We start from the raw sequence: 13,733 nt of genomic DNA, 5'->3' as shown, positions 1-13,733 counted from the left end.
TCATCTACTAAAAAATGGTTCAAATGGCTCTGAATACTATGGGACTTACATCTTAGGTCATCAGACCCCTACAACTTAGAACTACTTAAACCTAACTACCTAAGGACATCACACACATCCATGCCCGAGGCAGGATTCGAACCTGCGACCGTAGCAGTCCCGCGGTTCCGGACTGCAGCGCCTAGAACCGCACGGCCACCGCGGCCGGCTCATTTACTACTTTAAATGTCTCGTTTCTTAATCTGATTAACCTAGCGTCACCTGATTTAATTCGAGTACATTCCATTATCATTGATGTTCATCTTATATGCTCCTTTCAAGACACTGTACATTCCGTTCAGCTGCTCTTACAAGTCCTTTGCTGTCTCTGACAAAATTACAATTTCATCGGCAAACCTCAAAGTTTTCTCCCTGAACTTTAATTCCTATTCCTGTTTTTTTGTTTTGTTTCCTTTACCGCTTCCTCAGTGTACAGCCTGAATAACAAGGGGGATAGGTTAGAACGCTGTCTCACACCCTTCTCAACCATTGCTTCCTTTTCATGCCCCTCAACCCTTATAAAGGCCGTTTGGTTTCTGTACAAGTTGTAAATAGCCTTTCGCTCCCTGTATTTTACTCCTCCTACCTTTAGAATTCCAAAGAGAGCATTCCAGGCAACGTTGTCAAACTCTTCCTCTAAGTCTACAAATGCAATAAACATAGGTTTGTCTTACCTCATCCTATCTTCTAAGATAAATCGTAGGGTCAGTATAGACTCGCGTGTTCCAACATTTATCCGGAATTCAAACTGATCTCCCCTGAGGTCAGCTTTCACCAGTTTCTCCATTCTTCTGCGAGGAATTCTTATTAGTATTTTGCAGCCATGAATTACGAAACTGATTGTTCGGTAATTTTCACACGTGTCACCAGCTGCTTTCTCTAAAATTGGAATTATTACATACTCCTTGGAGTATGATGGCACTTCACCTGTCTCACAAATCTTGCACCCCAGACAGAAGTGTTCCGTCATGACTGGCTCACCCAAGGCTATCAGTAGTTTTGACAGAATGTCGTCTACTCCACGGTCTTGTTTCGACTTAGGTCTTTCAGTGCTCTGTCAAATTCTTCTCGCAGTATCATATCTCCTATCTCATCTTCTTTTATATACTCTTCCATTTCTATAATATTGCCTTCTGGTTCATCTCCCTTGTATAGACCCTCTATATACCCGTTCCAACTTCCAGCTTTCTCTTCTTTGCTTAGTTTTCCATCTGCGCTCTTCATATTAATACAGCTGCTTCTCTTTTTTCCAACACTCTCTTTTATTTTCCTGCAGGTGTATCTATTTTTCCGCTAGTGAAAAATGCTTCTAAATCCTTACATTTGTCCTCCATCTATTCCGGCTATGCCGTTTTGCACTTCCTGTCAGTATCATTTGTTAGACGTTTGTATTCCCTTTCACCTCCTTCATTCGCTGCATTTTTATATATTTTTCTTTTCATTAGTTAAATTCAATATCTCCTGTGCTATCCAAGGATTTCTACTAGGCCATGTCTTTTTCCTATCTGATCCTCTGTTGCCTTCACTGTTTCATCTCTTAAAGCTACCCATTTGTCTTCCACTTCATTCCTTTCCGCTGTTACTGTCAACCTTTCCTAGTGCTTCCTCTTCCCAACAACCTCTGGTTCTTTCTATTTATCAATGCCACATCTCCTTAATTCCTACATATTTGGAACTTCTCCAGTTTTAATCTACAGTGCACACCAAATAATTGTGGTCGGAGTCCTCATCTGGCCATGGAAATGTCTTACATTTTAAAATTCGAAATTTCTATCTTAGCTTTATATAATCAGTTTGAAACCTTCTGGTGTCGCCGTTTCGTTAACGTAGACAGCCTTCTTTAATGATTCTTAAACCAAGTGTTAGCGATGATTAAATTACTCTCTGTGCAAAATTCTATCAGGCAGCTTCCTCAGTCATCCCTTTCCCCCAATCCATATTCACCTGTTATTTCTCTTTCTATTCCTTTTCCTAATATCGAGTTCTAAACCCCCATCACAATTAAATTTTCGTTCCCCTTAACTGTCTGGATAATTTCATTTTTATCATCAAATATTTGCTCTATTTCTTCGTCATCTGCGAAGCTAGGTGGCATATAAACTTGTACTACTGTAGCAGCTGTATGCTTCGTGTCACTCTGCTGTTCATAATTGCTTACCCGCATTCCTATTTTCTTATTCGTTATTAAATTCACTCCTGCATTACCCCTATGTGAATTTGTATTTATAATCCTGTATTCACCTGACCAGAAGTACTATTCCTTCTGCCACCGAACTTCACTAATTCCCTCTACATGTAACCTCAACCTATTCATTTTTTTTAAATTTCTAACGTACCTGCGTGATTAAGGCATCTAACTTTCTACACTCCTATCCGTAAAACGCCAATTTTGTTTCTTCTGATGACGACATCCCACCCAGAGATTCGAATGGAGAATTATTTTACCTCAGTAAAATTTTACCCAAGAGGATATCATCATCATTTGACCATAGAGTAGAACTGCACGCCCTCGGGATAAAAATGGCTCTAAGCACTATGGGACTTAACATCTGAGGTCATCAGTCCTCTAGACGTAGAACTACTTAAACCTAACTAACCTAAGGACATCACACACATCCATGCCCGAGACAGGATTCGAACCTGCGACCGAAGCAGAAGCGCGGTTTCGGACTGAAGCGCCTAGAACCTCTCGGCCACAACGGCTGGCTCCCCCTCGGGATAAATTACGGCTGTAGTTTTCCCTTGCTTTCAGCGGTTTCCAATAACCACCACAGCAAGGCTATTTTGGCCAATGTTACAAGGACAGATCAGTCAGCTATGCAGATTGTTGCCCCTGCAACTACTGAAAAGGCTACTGTCCCTCTTCACAAACCACATGTTTGTCTGGCGCCTCAACAGATGCCGCTCCGTTATGGCTGAGGCATCCAAGCCACCGCACTGATGGCACGGCCTATTGTTCAAGGGGAATGGATCCTTTTCTTTCTACTTTTTCAATATCCTCTGTCAGTCATGTTTGGTATGAATTCCACGCATTTGAGCAATTTTCTAAGATGGGATGCATAAGAGTTTTATAGGTGAATTCATCTGTTCACTGACATACGTAGGCTTGGATCTGTCCTGGAGGCGTGTTCAGATAGCCGAAGTTGTTAAAGTCAACGCTCGTGATAAGCGGGAAATCCGGTTCGAGTCCCGGTCCGGCACAAATTTTAATGTGTCTCTCACAGTTAACGTCAACGCAGAACGCGGATCTGTTTCGTAATGCGAGAAAAAGCCGGCAAACAACATCCAGGCTGCCCGGCATACCGACACTCGTATTCAATACGCCGGGCGGATTCGAACCGGTGACAGCACGGCTTCACGAATCCCCGAAGGCCGGCCGTTGTGGTCGAGCCGTTCTAGGCGCTTCAGTCCGGAACCGCGCTGGTGCTACGCTCGCAGGTTTGGATCCTGCCTCTGGCATGGATGTGTGTGATGAACATAGGTTGGTTAGGTTTAAGTAGTTCTAAGTCTAGGGGACTGATGACCTCAGATGTTAAGTCCCATAGTGCTCGGAGCCATTTGAACCATTTTTTTTTAATACTAGTTTTGTTGCCACTTTCCCCCCTCCCCCTCCCCCCCACCCAGTGATTTTAGAAATTCTGATGGAACGATCCTACTTCCGCCAACATCAATCTCGCGTGAAGACCACGAAGATAAGATACGAGAAAGTAGGGCTGACACGGATATGGGCAGTCGTTTTTCGCTAGCTGTATTTGCGAATGGAACAGGAAAGGAGTAATAAAGAATGTAATATTCGCCGTAGTACCGTACGCACTGCTCATGCTTTAGAAACACAAGACAGAGACGATATAACCACTGTGTACATAGGCTCCCTAGACTGAAATTTACTGTATCGTTGCTGGTTTGCACGTGGTACTTCTTTGCAGCACAACTACGTTAATGACAGGCTATACTTTCGGATTAAGTGCCCCATGTTTTGTTCCGTTATTAGTGATTCGTATGTAGATTTCTTCTTTGTAATACTTGAATGTAAGTGTAACTTCTTTAAAAATTCTTCTTTTCTGTGATACATTGAACGAACGCCTCATCTGTGAAAGCATACAAATCTGGAGTTAACGTGTAGCGTATAGCAACTGCAAGTGGTGTACGAACTCTGTGTTATTGTTAGCAAAAACTATATATGAACTGATTGGGCAACGCAACTCCCAAACCAATAAAGAAATACAATCACTACAAAATATATTCAGCCCCTTAGGTTCTGAAGCCTCTAGGCCTGTTCAAAACTGGTAACTCTGGTCCCTGTGCACATAACAAATAAATAAAATTCTCGTACCTCTAAAGCAGCAACGGTGGATCGCGATATATTCCGGTCTCTCACGAAGAATAATAAAATACACTAGCTACAGGCTCAGCGGTGTGCAATGCTGGCCGTATTACTTTGAAATGTACATGAAATTATTCTGGCTGAGAAATGAAAAACATTAAGAAAAATTCAATGTTTTTGAAAAACGTATTACCTGGACAGGGAGGCGATACTGATTTGGGTGGATTACTAACAGTGACCTTTTCAATAGTGAAATTGGAGTCTAAGTTAAGTTTGGCTTCCCAAAACAATTCCAATTACATTACTCAGAATAATTACATCCTTTTTACTGACTGAGTCACAAGCAATGTGATTCGTACAGCATGTATTATCGATGTTGTTGTTGTGTTCTTCAGTCCTGAGATTAGTTTGATGCAGCTCTCCATGTTGCTCTATCCTGTGCAAGCTTATTCATCTCCCAGTACCTACTGCAGCCTACATCCTTCTGGATCTGCTTAGTGTATTCATCTCTTGGTCTCCCTCTTCGATTTTTACCCTCCACGCTGCCCTCCAACACTAAACTGATGATTCCTCGATGTCTCAGAACATGTTCTACCAACCGGTCCCTTCTTCTAGTCGTGCCACAAGCTCCTCTTCTCCCCAATTCAATACCCCCTCATTAGTTATGTGATCTACCCATCTAATCTTCAGCATTCTTATGTAGCACCACATTTCGAAAGCTTCTATTCTCTTCTTGTTGGTTAGCACACTGGACTCGCATTCGGAAGGACGACGGTTCAATCCCGCGTCCGGCCATCCTGATTTAGGTTTTCCGTGATTTCCCTAACTCGCTCCAGGCTTATGCCGGAATGGTTCCTTTGGAAGGGCACGGCCGACGTCCTTCCCTAATCCGATGAGACCGATGACCTCGCAGTTCAGTCTCTTCCCGCAAACAACCCAACCCAACCCTCTCTTCTTGTCTAAACTATTTATTGTCCACGTTTCACTTCCATACATGTCTACACTCCATACAAATACTTTCAGAAACGACTTAGTGACACTTAAATCTATACTCGATGTTAACAAATTTTTCTTCTTCAGAAACGCTTTCCTTTCCATTGCCAGTCTACATTTTATATCCTCTCTACTTCGACTATCATCAGTTATTTTGCTCCCCAAATAGCAAACCTCCTTTACTACTTTAAGTGTCTCATTTCCTAATCTAATTCCCGCAGCATCACCCGACTTTATTCGACTACATTCCATTATCCTCGTTTTGCTTTTGTTGATGTTCATCCTATACCCTCCTTTCAAGACACTGTCCATTCCGTTCAGCTGCTCTTCCACGTCCTGTGCTGTCTCTGACAGAATTGCAGTGTCATTGGCGAACCTCAAAGTTTTTATTTCTTCTCCATGGATTTTAATACCTACTCCGAACTTTTCTTTTGTTTCCTTTACTGCTTGCTCAATATACAGATTGAATAACATCGGAGACAGGCTGCAACCCTGTCTCACTCCCTTACCAAACACTGCTACCTTTTCATACCCCTCGACTATTATAACTGCCATCTGCTTTCTTTACAAATTGTAAATAGCCTTTCGCTCCCTGTATTTTACCCCTGGCACCTTCACAATTTGAAAGAGAGTATTCCAATCAACATTGTCAAAAGCTTTCTCAAAGTCTACAAATGCTAGAAACGTAGGTTTGTCTTTCCTTAATCTTTCTTCTAACCTCACTAAAAAAGCATAAAGACAGTCATCAAATTAAGTATACCTGTATTAACAAATCTTAGAAACCTTACAAAAGGGATACATCTGACTAGCCTTTAAATGAAATCTGTTCACATACATTCTGGGGTTACTCAACAATTGCCAATTATCAGCCAACTCATCTACACTAACGCACTGGCAAAACGAAAGTCATAAATATTTAACATATTTACCCTGCCTGCGAAAAGACTTCTGCTCCAACATTTGTATTTCCAATAATACTTATACTCGTAATTCCTACTTTATAACCTCATACTTAGTGGCTTCACAGAGCACACCACAAAAACAGCCTACTCCGTCCTCTTTCGCTCACAAACAGCTACCCACAGCTGTGGTCCAAGCACTCTCTCACTCCAGCACTACAATCTCAGACCAGAAACAGTATCTTTGGCTCTGCGGTCGTGCACAGCCAGCGATTCGCTTTATAGAGCCCATCAGAGATATACATCGTTTATAGTATAATAGTTTCACTTTCGAATGAGATTTTCACTCTGCAGCGGAGTGTGCGCTGATATGAAACTTCCTGGCAGATTAAAACTGTGTGCTCGACCGAGACGCGAACTCGGGATCTTTGCCTTTCGCGGGCAAGGTAGGAGATGAGATACTGGCAAAAGTAAAGCTGTGAGTACCGGGCGTGAGTCGTGCTTCGGTAGCTCAGATGGTAGAGCACTTGCCCGCGAGAGGCAAAGGTCTCGAGTTCGAGTCTCGGTCGGGCACACAGTTTTAATCTGCCAGGAAGTTTCAGTTTCATTTTAGTTTACATTAGTATCATTACAATATTCGGGTGCCACATGTAAGTGTACCCCACCAGACTCCTTTCAATACTAGCAAACCATTGCGTCCTTTTCTTTGATCTGTCTGTCGTTTTAAGGAGCCTTTGCCGTGTCCGTAAATGGCTATGTTAACACAATTATTTGCACAGAATATTGTACAACATGCAACTGTCAGTTTTGCTAATGGTGGAAAGATTGTGCTATACAACTGACCTCTGGCGTAAGGATTTTCTGTGTTCGGTATCTGTCTGTTGATTCTGTGCAGCAGGAGAAAGAACAAACAGAACATGCGCTGTGAAAATAAAGTAATCCGCTAGGGTTGTAGTTTTCTGTTGGTCTCACGGGAGCAACTCCATTGAACGCACCGATTTAATAACTGCGAGCCGCTTCGCTAACCGGAAAGAGATAACTCGGAAAGTACTGTTGTGGGGGTAATTCACGAACTATACCGTCTATCATATCCAGTTTTGAGTGTGCGATCAGCCAAAACCCTATAAAAAGAAATTTAAAAAAACACAGCTCCGCTAATGGTGTACGCCGACATCTACATCCCTGTTTTTCATTACGAACTATCTGCAAACTATTTCTAGTAAATGGATTCACATTCGGTTATTAAGGGGCGAAATAAAATTTCTCACATTCACGGAAATTACGAAATGATGGAAATGTTGTTTTATATCGATGGTGTCGCGATCAAACGAGTGTTTGCTGCATTCGATGAAATACAACACACCAAAACACTTCGTGTACATTGTTCCAGAATTGACAAGTGAAATAAAAGGAAACACGTTTTGTGTGACGAAAGGCTGTCCTGTGCAGCAGTTCTCCGCTGTAGGTCCTTGGAAGATGTACCTCAGAAGGCATCAACTGCGTCATCTCTAACAGTTGCACAATATTCAGAATGAAAATACCACTATGCAGTAGGTCAGACTTACACACGGCCAATCGGTTCGACTCATATTTTGCAGGTCTCTTCTGTACAACCTGAAATGAAGGATTCTAAGATATTTTGGCTCAATACTCCAGTGTTTTTGAGAAATGCAATCGTAAAGTTCATGACATGCAGTCTACTCGGAATTGGCAGGATCCATTCCTATAATTCGAGGAAAGAAACTTTTACGACTGCTGCTTTTGCTCCTATAACATATACGCCGTCCATTAAAAGCGTCGCTGGTGCAGAGATGTCTGGCTGGGGAGCAAAGCGCTTGCATTCTATTTTCAAATACATTCCAAAGTATTTTTATTTGTATGCTTTCCGTATTGAAATTGGTAGGAACAGGATAATTAATAACGTAAGTAAATCATTGATGATATGACAAGTACCATCTCTGTAGTTGTTCTAGGAATAGTGAGGACATGTAACAGAGTGAGTAAAAGAGCCATTGTAAACCATTCAGGATTAAAATTTTAATTATGTTGTAGAATAATAGCCGCTGCCAGTCACAATAAAAGGTGATTTTATTTAACATACCACCGGTTTCGGTCTTTTGCCCATCTTCTGATGCCGGCCGGAGTGGTCGTGCGGTTCTAGGCGCTACAGTCTGGAACCGAGCGACCGCTACGGTCGCAGGTTCGAATCCTGCCTCGGGCATGGATGTGTGTGATGTCGTTAGGTTAGTTAGGTTTAATTAGCTCTAAATTCTAGGCGACTGATGACCTGAGAAGTTTAGTCGCATAGTGCTCAGAGCCATCTGAACAACCTTCTGATGGTTTACATTTCTTTACGCGTTTAAATACTGAGTGTTGAAGGTAACTGATTAAATAAAAAATAAATAATGTGATGAAGACTGAAGTGACACAGCTGAAACAACTGCAAGTAGCTAAGCGACGTGTGCTGAAAAATATTATAGAACTTTAGAACTTACGTACATGGTTCCCACTTTTTTTTACAATTTTCCACTCAGCGATATATTTTACGTGAAATGGCACCTTCGACGAACAGCTGAAAGGTGTCGCCATGACAGTCATATTAGTCCAGTACTGGCAAATTTCTTCATGGAGCATTTTGAAGCAAAGGTGCTGGTCTTGTCACCTTGTAAACCTAAGCTCTGGTGCAGATACGTCGATGATACCTTCGTTTTGTCAAATTATGGGGGGGAACAGCCCCATGTCAACATAAAATTTACCATGAAGGTAGAAAAGGAGAAACGGTTATCATTTCTAGGTGTGCTGGTCACGAGGGATGGTGAAAACCTGGGACACAGTATGTATTGAAAACCGACCCACACGGACCGATACCTGCGCAAGCTGTGAAGTCGCCACCCGAACCGGAAAAGAGGGCACGATTAACACGCCAGTAACGCGACCTAGACAAATACACTACTGGCCATTAAAATTGCTACACCACGAAGATGACGTGTTACAGACGCAAAATTTAACCGACAGGAAGAAGATTCTGTGATGTGCAAATGATTACCATTTCAGAGCATTCAGACAAGGTTGACGTCGGCGGCGACACCTACAACGTGCTGACATGAGGAAAGTTTCCAACCCATTTCTCATTCACAAACAGCAGTTGACCGGCGTTGCCTGGTGAAACGTTGTTCAAATTGGTTCAAATGGCTCTGAGCACTATGGGATTTAACATCTGTGGTCATCAGTCCCCTAGAACTTAGAACTACTTAAGGCTAACTAACCTAAGGACATCACACACATCCATGCCCGAGGCAGGATTCGAACCTGCGACCATAGCAGTTGCACGGCTCCGGACTGAGAGGCTAGAACCGCGAGACCACCGCGGCCGGCTGAAACGTTGTTGTAATGCCCCGTGTAAGGAGGAGAAATGCGTACCATCACGTTTCCGACTTTGATAAAGGTCCACGGGATTGCGGTTTATCGTATCGCGACATTGCTGCTCGCGTTGGTCGAAATCCAATGATTGTTAGCAGAATATGGAATCGGTGGGTTCCGGAGGGTAATACGGAACGCCGTGCTGGATCCCAACGGCCTCGTATCACTAGCAGTCGAGATAACAGGCATCTTATCCGCATGGCTATAACGGATCGTGCAGCCACGTCTCGATCCCTGAGTCAACAGATGGGGACGTTTGCAAGACAACAACCATCTGCACGAACAGTTCGACGACGTTTGCAGCAGCATGGACTATCAGCTCGGAGACCAAGGCTGCGGTTACCCTTGACGCTGCATCACAGACAGGAGCACCTGCGATGATATACGACGAACCTGCCCAGTCAGTCACAATACGCCAGTCACTACTCTTGTTGAACTGTGGTATCATGTTGAAGCTGCATGAGCAGCTGTACCTGTACACGCCATCGAAGCTCTGTTTGACTCAATGCCCAGGCGTATCGAGGCCGTTATTACGGCCAGAGGTGGTTGTTCTGGGTATTGATTTCTCAGGATCTATACACCCAAATTGCGTGAAAATGTAATCACATGTCGGTTCTAGTATAATACATTTGTCCAATGAATACCCGTTTATCATCTGCATTTCTTCTTGGTGTAGCAATTTAAATGGCCAGCAGTGTAGCATAGACAAAATAGCTGATCTGCTGCCTGTGTTTACATAATATGCCTTTATCTTCTTGTAACCCTTGAAAACACGAAAATTAACACGAAAACCAGAGTTCTTGAACCTCAGCTTTTACTCATTGGGCCTGACTGTTGGTAATGCACAAATAGCGCTGTGATCCCCTATTACAACGTGATTTTTGAACAGAGTTACAAAAAATTCTAATCAGTAAGAAAATAGTGGTGATTCTGTAGTATTTCGAGAAAAGCAGCGCCCTTCGCTGCTTTTCTCGAAATACTACAAAATCACCACTATTCTCTTACTGATTAGAATTTTTTGTAACGGACTTCCTTTTGTTTCCCTGTGTAATTTAATATTTGAATTCTGTGTATCCTGTAACTGAGCCAATTTTTTTTCAATTTTTGTTCGATTTCTCCATTTATTACAGGAAATAACACGAAAGACCGAAAGCCAGTTATTTCAGAAAAAGGTTATTTTGAGCGGTTTTAAACAGTCAGGTTAAACTGGCGTGGACGAAAACGATATAAACGCAAATCGATTGTTTCACAATAACCGCCATCCCTAAGTCTTACTACGCGTGCAACTCAATGTGTCGATCGCCATTGTTGGTTCACTTTGTATAGCCACGCCTCGAGTTACTACACTGGCCGGCGCGCGCAGTGTATCGCTCAGCCGCGGCAGGTGCAGACGCAGCGTGTGTCGGCAGGTCCCCAGGTTCGGACGGCAGCAAGAAGCAGCTGGCCTCCAACGACTCGTCGTCCTCCTCCTCGTCGAGCAGCATCAGCAGCAGCAGCAGCTGCGGCGGCGGCGGGGGCGGCGGCGGCGGCGGAGGAGGGCGGTACCGGCGCCAGGGCGGGGGCGGCGGCGCGCCCAAGCCGGGCACGGTGTCTGCGCACGTGTACCACACGTGGGACGGCCGCAACCGCGTGCGCCGTTCCCGCTCCCTGCAGCTGCCCGAGACCAAGTCACCGTCGCCGGGACACGCGGGCCCGCAGCCGCCGCCGCCGGGGTCTCAACCCGGCACCGTCAACACCACGCCCCCTGCCCCGGTAAGTCCCCTGTCGCAACTAGAGCTCCGCAAGCAGTCACACTCTTTACATCTCGCTGGGTCTTGTTTCAGTTATTTGACAGTTTCGCAAACTTTCTCAGGTAAATGTTCGACATTGGTTGTACTGGAACGCTGTTTGCGCCTATTTGCACACAGAAAAGAACATCTACTTCAAAACATGTTTTTTGACAGCATCTGGCATCCAACCTCAATAAATCATCAAATGTAAATCACTGAGATTTATTTGATTTATATATTGACGAGATAGGAAGAGGAAAGCTGAAACATATTTAGGAATTAAAATAGGGTATAACGCACCATTATATACGAGGGTCACTCCAAATGAAATGCGCACTATTTTTTTAAAAATCCATCTTTTATTCTACATGTTTGAAAGTTTTACAGTGTGTAGATACATCCTTGAGGAACAATATTTTCATTTCTGCACATAATTTCCATCCCTCTCAACTGCCTTACTCCATCTTGGAACCAGCGCCTGTATACACGTACGGTAAAATTCTGGGCGAACCTGTTGGAGCCACTGTTTGGCAGCGTGCACAAAGGAGTCATCATCTTGAAACCTTGTTCCACGAAGAGAGTCTATCAGTTTCCCAAAGAGGTGATAATCACATAGGGCAGGTCAGGACTATAAGGCGGGTGTTTCATTGCTGTCCATCCGAGTTTTGTGATCGCTTCCATGGTTTTTTGACTGACATGTGGCCGTGCATTGTCGTGCAACAGGAAAACATCCTGATTTTGCCGATGTGGTCGAACACGACTCAGTCGAGCTTGAAGTTTCTTCAGAGTCGTCACATATGCATCAGAATTTATGGTGGTTCCACTTCGCATGATGTCCACAAGCAAGAGTCTTTCGGAATCGCAAAACACGGTAGCCATAACTTTTCTAGCAGAGGGTGTGGTTTTGAATTTTTTTCTTGGGTGAATTTGTACGATGCCACTCCATTGATTGCCTCTTCGTCTCTGGTTAAAAATGATGGACCCATGTTTCATCACGCGTCACAATTCTTCCAAGGAATTCATCTCCACCATTCTCGTACTGTTCCAAAAGTTCGCTGCATACCGTTTTTCTTGTTTCTTTGTGAGCCACTGTCAACATCCTGGGAACCCACCTGGCGCAAACCTTTTTTAACGCCAACACTTTCAGTATTATGCAAACACTTCCTTCCCCTATCCTAACGTAGCGTGACAATTCGTTCACTGTGATGCGTCTGTCAGCAGTCACCAATTCGTTAACTCTCTGCACATTGTCTGGAGTGTGTGCAGTACGAGGCCTGCCGCTGCGAGGACAATCCTAAATATTGCCGTGCCCGCTTTCATCACGTAACCTGCTTGCCCACCGACTAACTGTACTGCGATCGACAGCAGCATCTCCATACACCTTTTTCAACCTCTTGTGGATGTTTCCCAGTGTCTCGTTTTCACAGCACAAGAATTCTACGACAGCACGTTGCTTCTGACGAACGTCAAGTGTAGCAGCCACCTTGAAGACATGTTGTGGCGGCGCCACTCACGGGAACAGGTTGAACTAAGTTTGAAAACAAGTGGGAAGGATGTATCTACACACTGTAAAACTTTCACACATGCAGAATGAAAACTGTATTTTTACAAAAATAGTGTGCATTTCTTTTGGAGGGACCCTCGTACGCTATTATAGCTGACGACCACATGATGTTACAGAAAACAGAAGATAATTTACAAAGACCGAAACCAATATCTACGTCTACTTCTACACGATTAGTCTGCTATGCACAACAAAGTGCCTGGCAGAGGGTTCAATGAACGACCTTCAAGCTGTCTCTCTACCGTTCCACTCTCGAATGGCGCGCGGGAAAAACGAGCACTTAATTTTTTCTGTGCGAGCCCTGATTTCTCTTATTTTATCGTGATGATCATTTCTCCCTATGTGAGTGGGTGCCAACAGAATGTTTTCGCAATCGGAGGAAAAAACTAGTTATTGAAATTTCACGAGAAGATCCCGTCGCAACTAAAAACGCCTTTGTTTTAATGATTGCCACTCCAATTCACGTATCATGTCTGTGATACTATCTCACATATTTCGTGATAATACAAAACGAGCTTCCCCTCTTTCTACTTTTTCGATGTCATCCGTCAGTCGCACCTGATACAGATCCCATACCTCACAGCAATATTCCAGAACAGGGTGGACAAGCGTGGTGTAAGCAGGCTTTTTGGTAGACCTGTTGCACCTTCTAAGTGTTCTGCCAATGAATCGCAGTCTTCGGCTTGCTCTACCAACAGCATTATCTATGTGATCGTTCCAATTTA

General features: G+C 43.7%; 1 protein-coding gene across 1 annotated transcript in view; it reads left to right on the top strand.

Moving 5' to 3' along the window:
- LOC126455840 (hormone receptor 4-like) overlaps positions 1-13,733 on the top strand; it is a 267,525-nt gene that overhangs the window by 141,320 nt on the left and 112,472 nt on the right. Inside the window, exon 5 of the mRNA XM_050091601.1 lies at positions 11,085-11,427. Coding sequence (XP_049947558.1) covers positions 11,085-11,427 — 343 coding nt within the window. The remainder of the gene's footprint in view (positions 1-11,084; positions 11,428-13,733) is intronic.

Source organism: Schistocerca serialis, chromosome 2 (assembly GCF_023864345.2).
Source record: "Schistocerca serialis cubense isolate TAMUIC-IGC-003099 chromosome 2, iqSchSeri2.2, whole genome shotgun sequence".
Taxonomy (NCBI): Eukaryota; Metazoa; Arthropoda; class Insecta; order Orthoptera; family Acrididae; genus Schistocerca; species Schistocerca serialis.
This window is presented reverse-complemented; position numbering and strand designations above follow the sequence as displayed.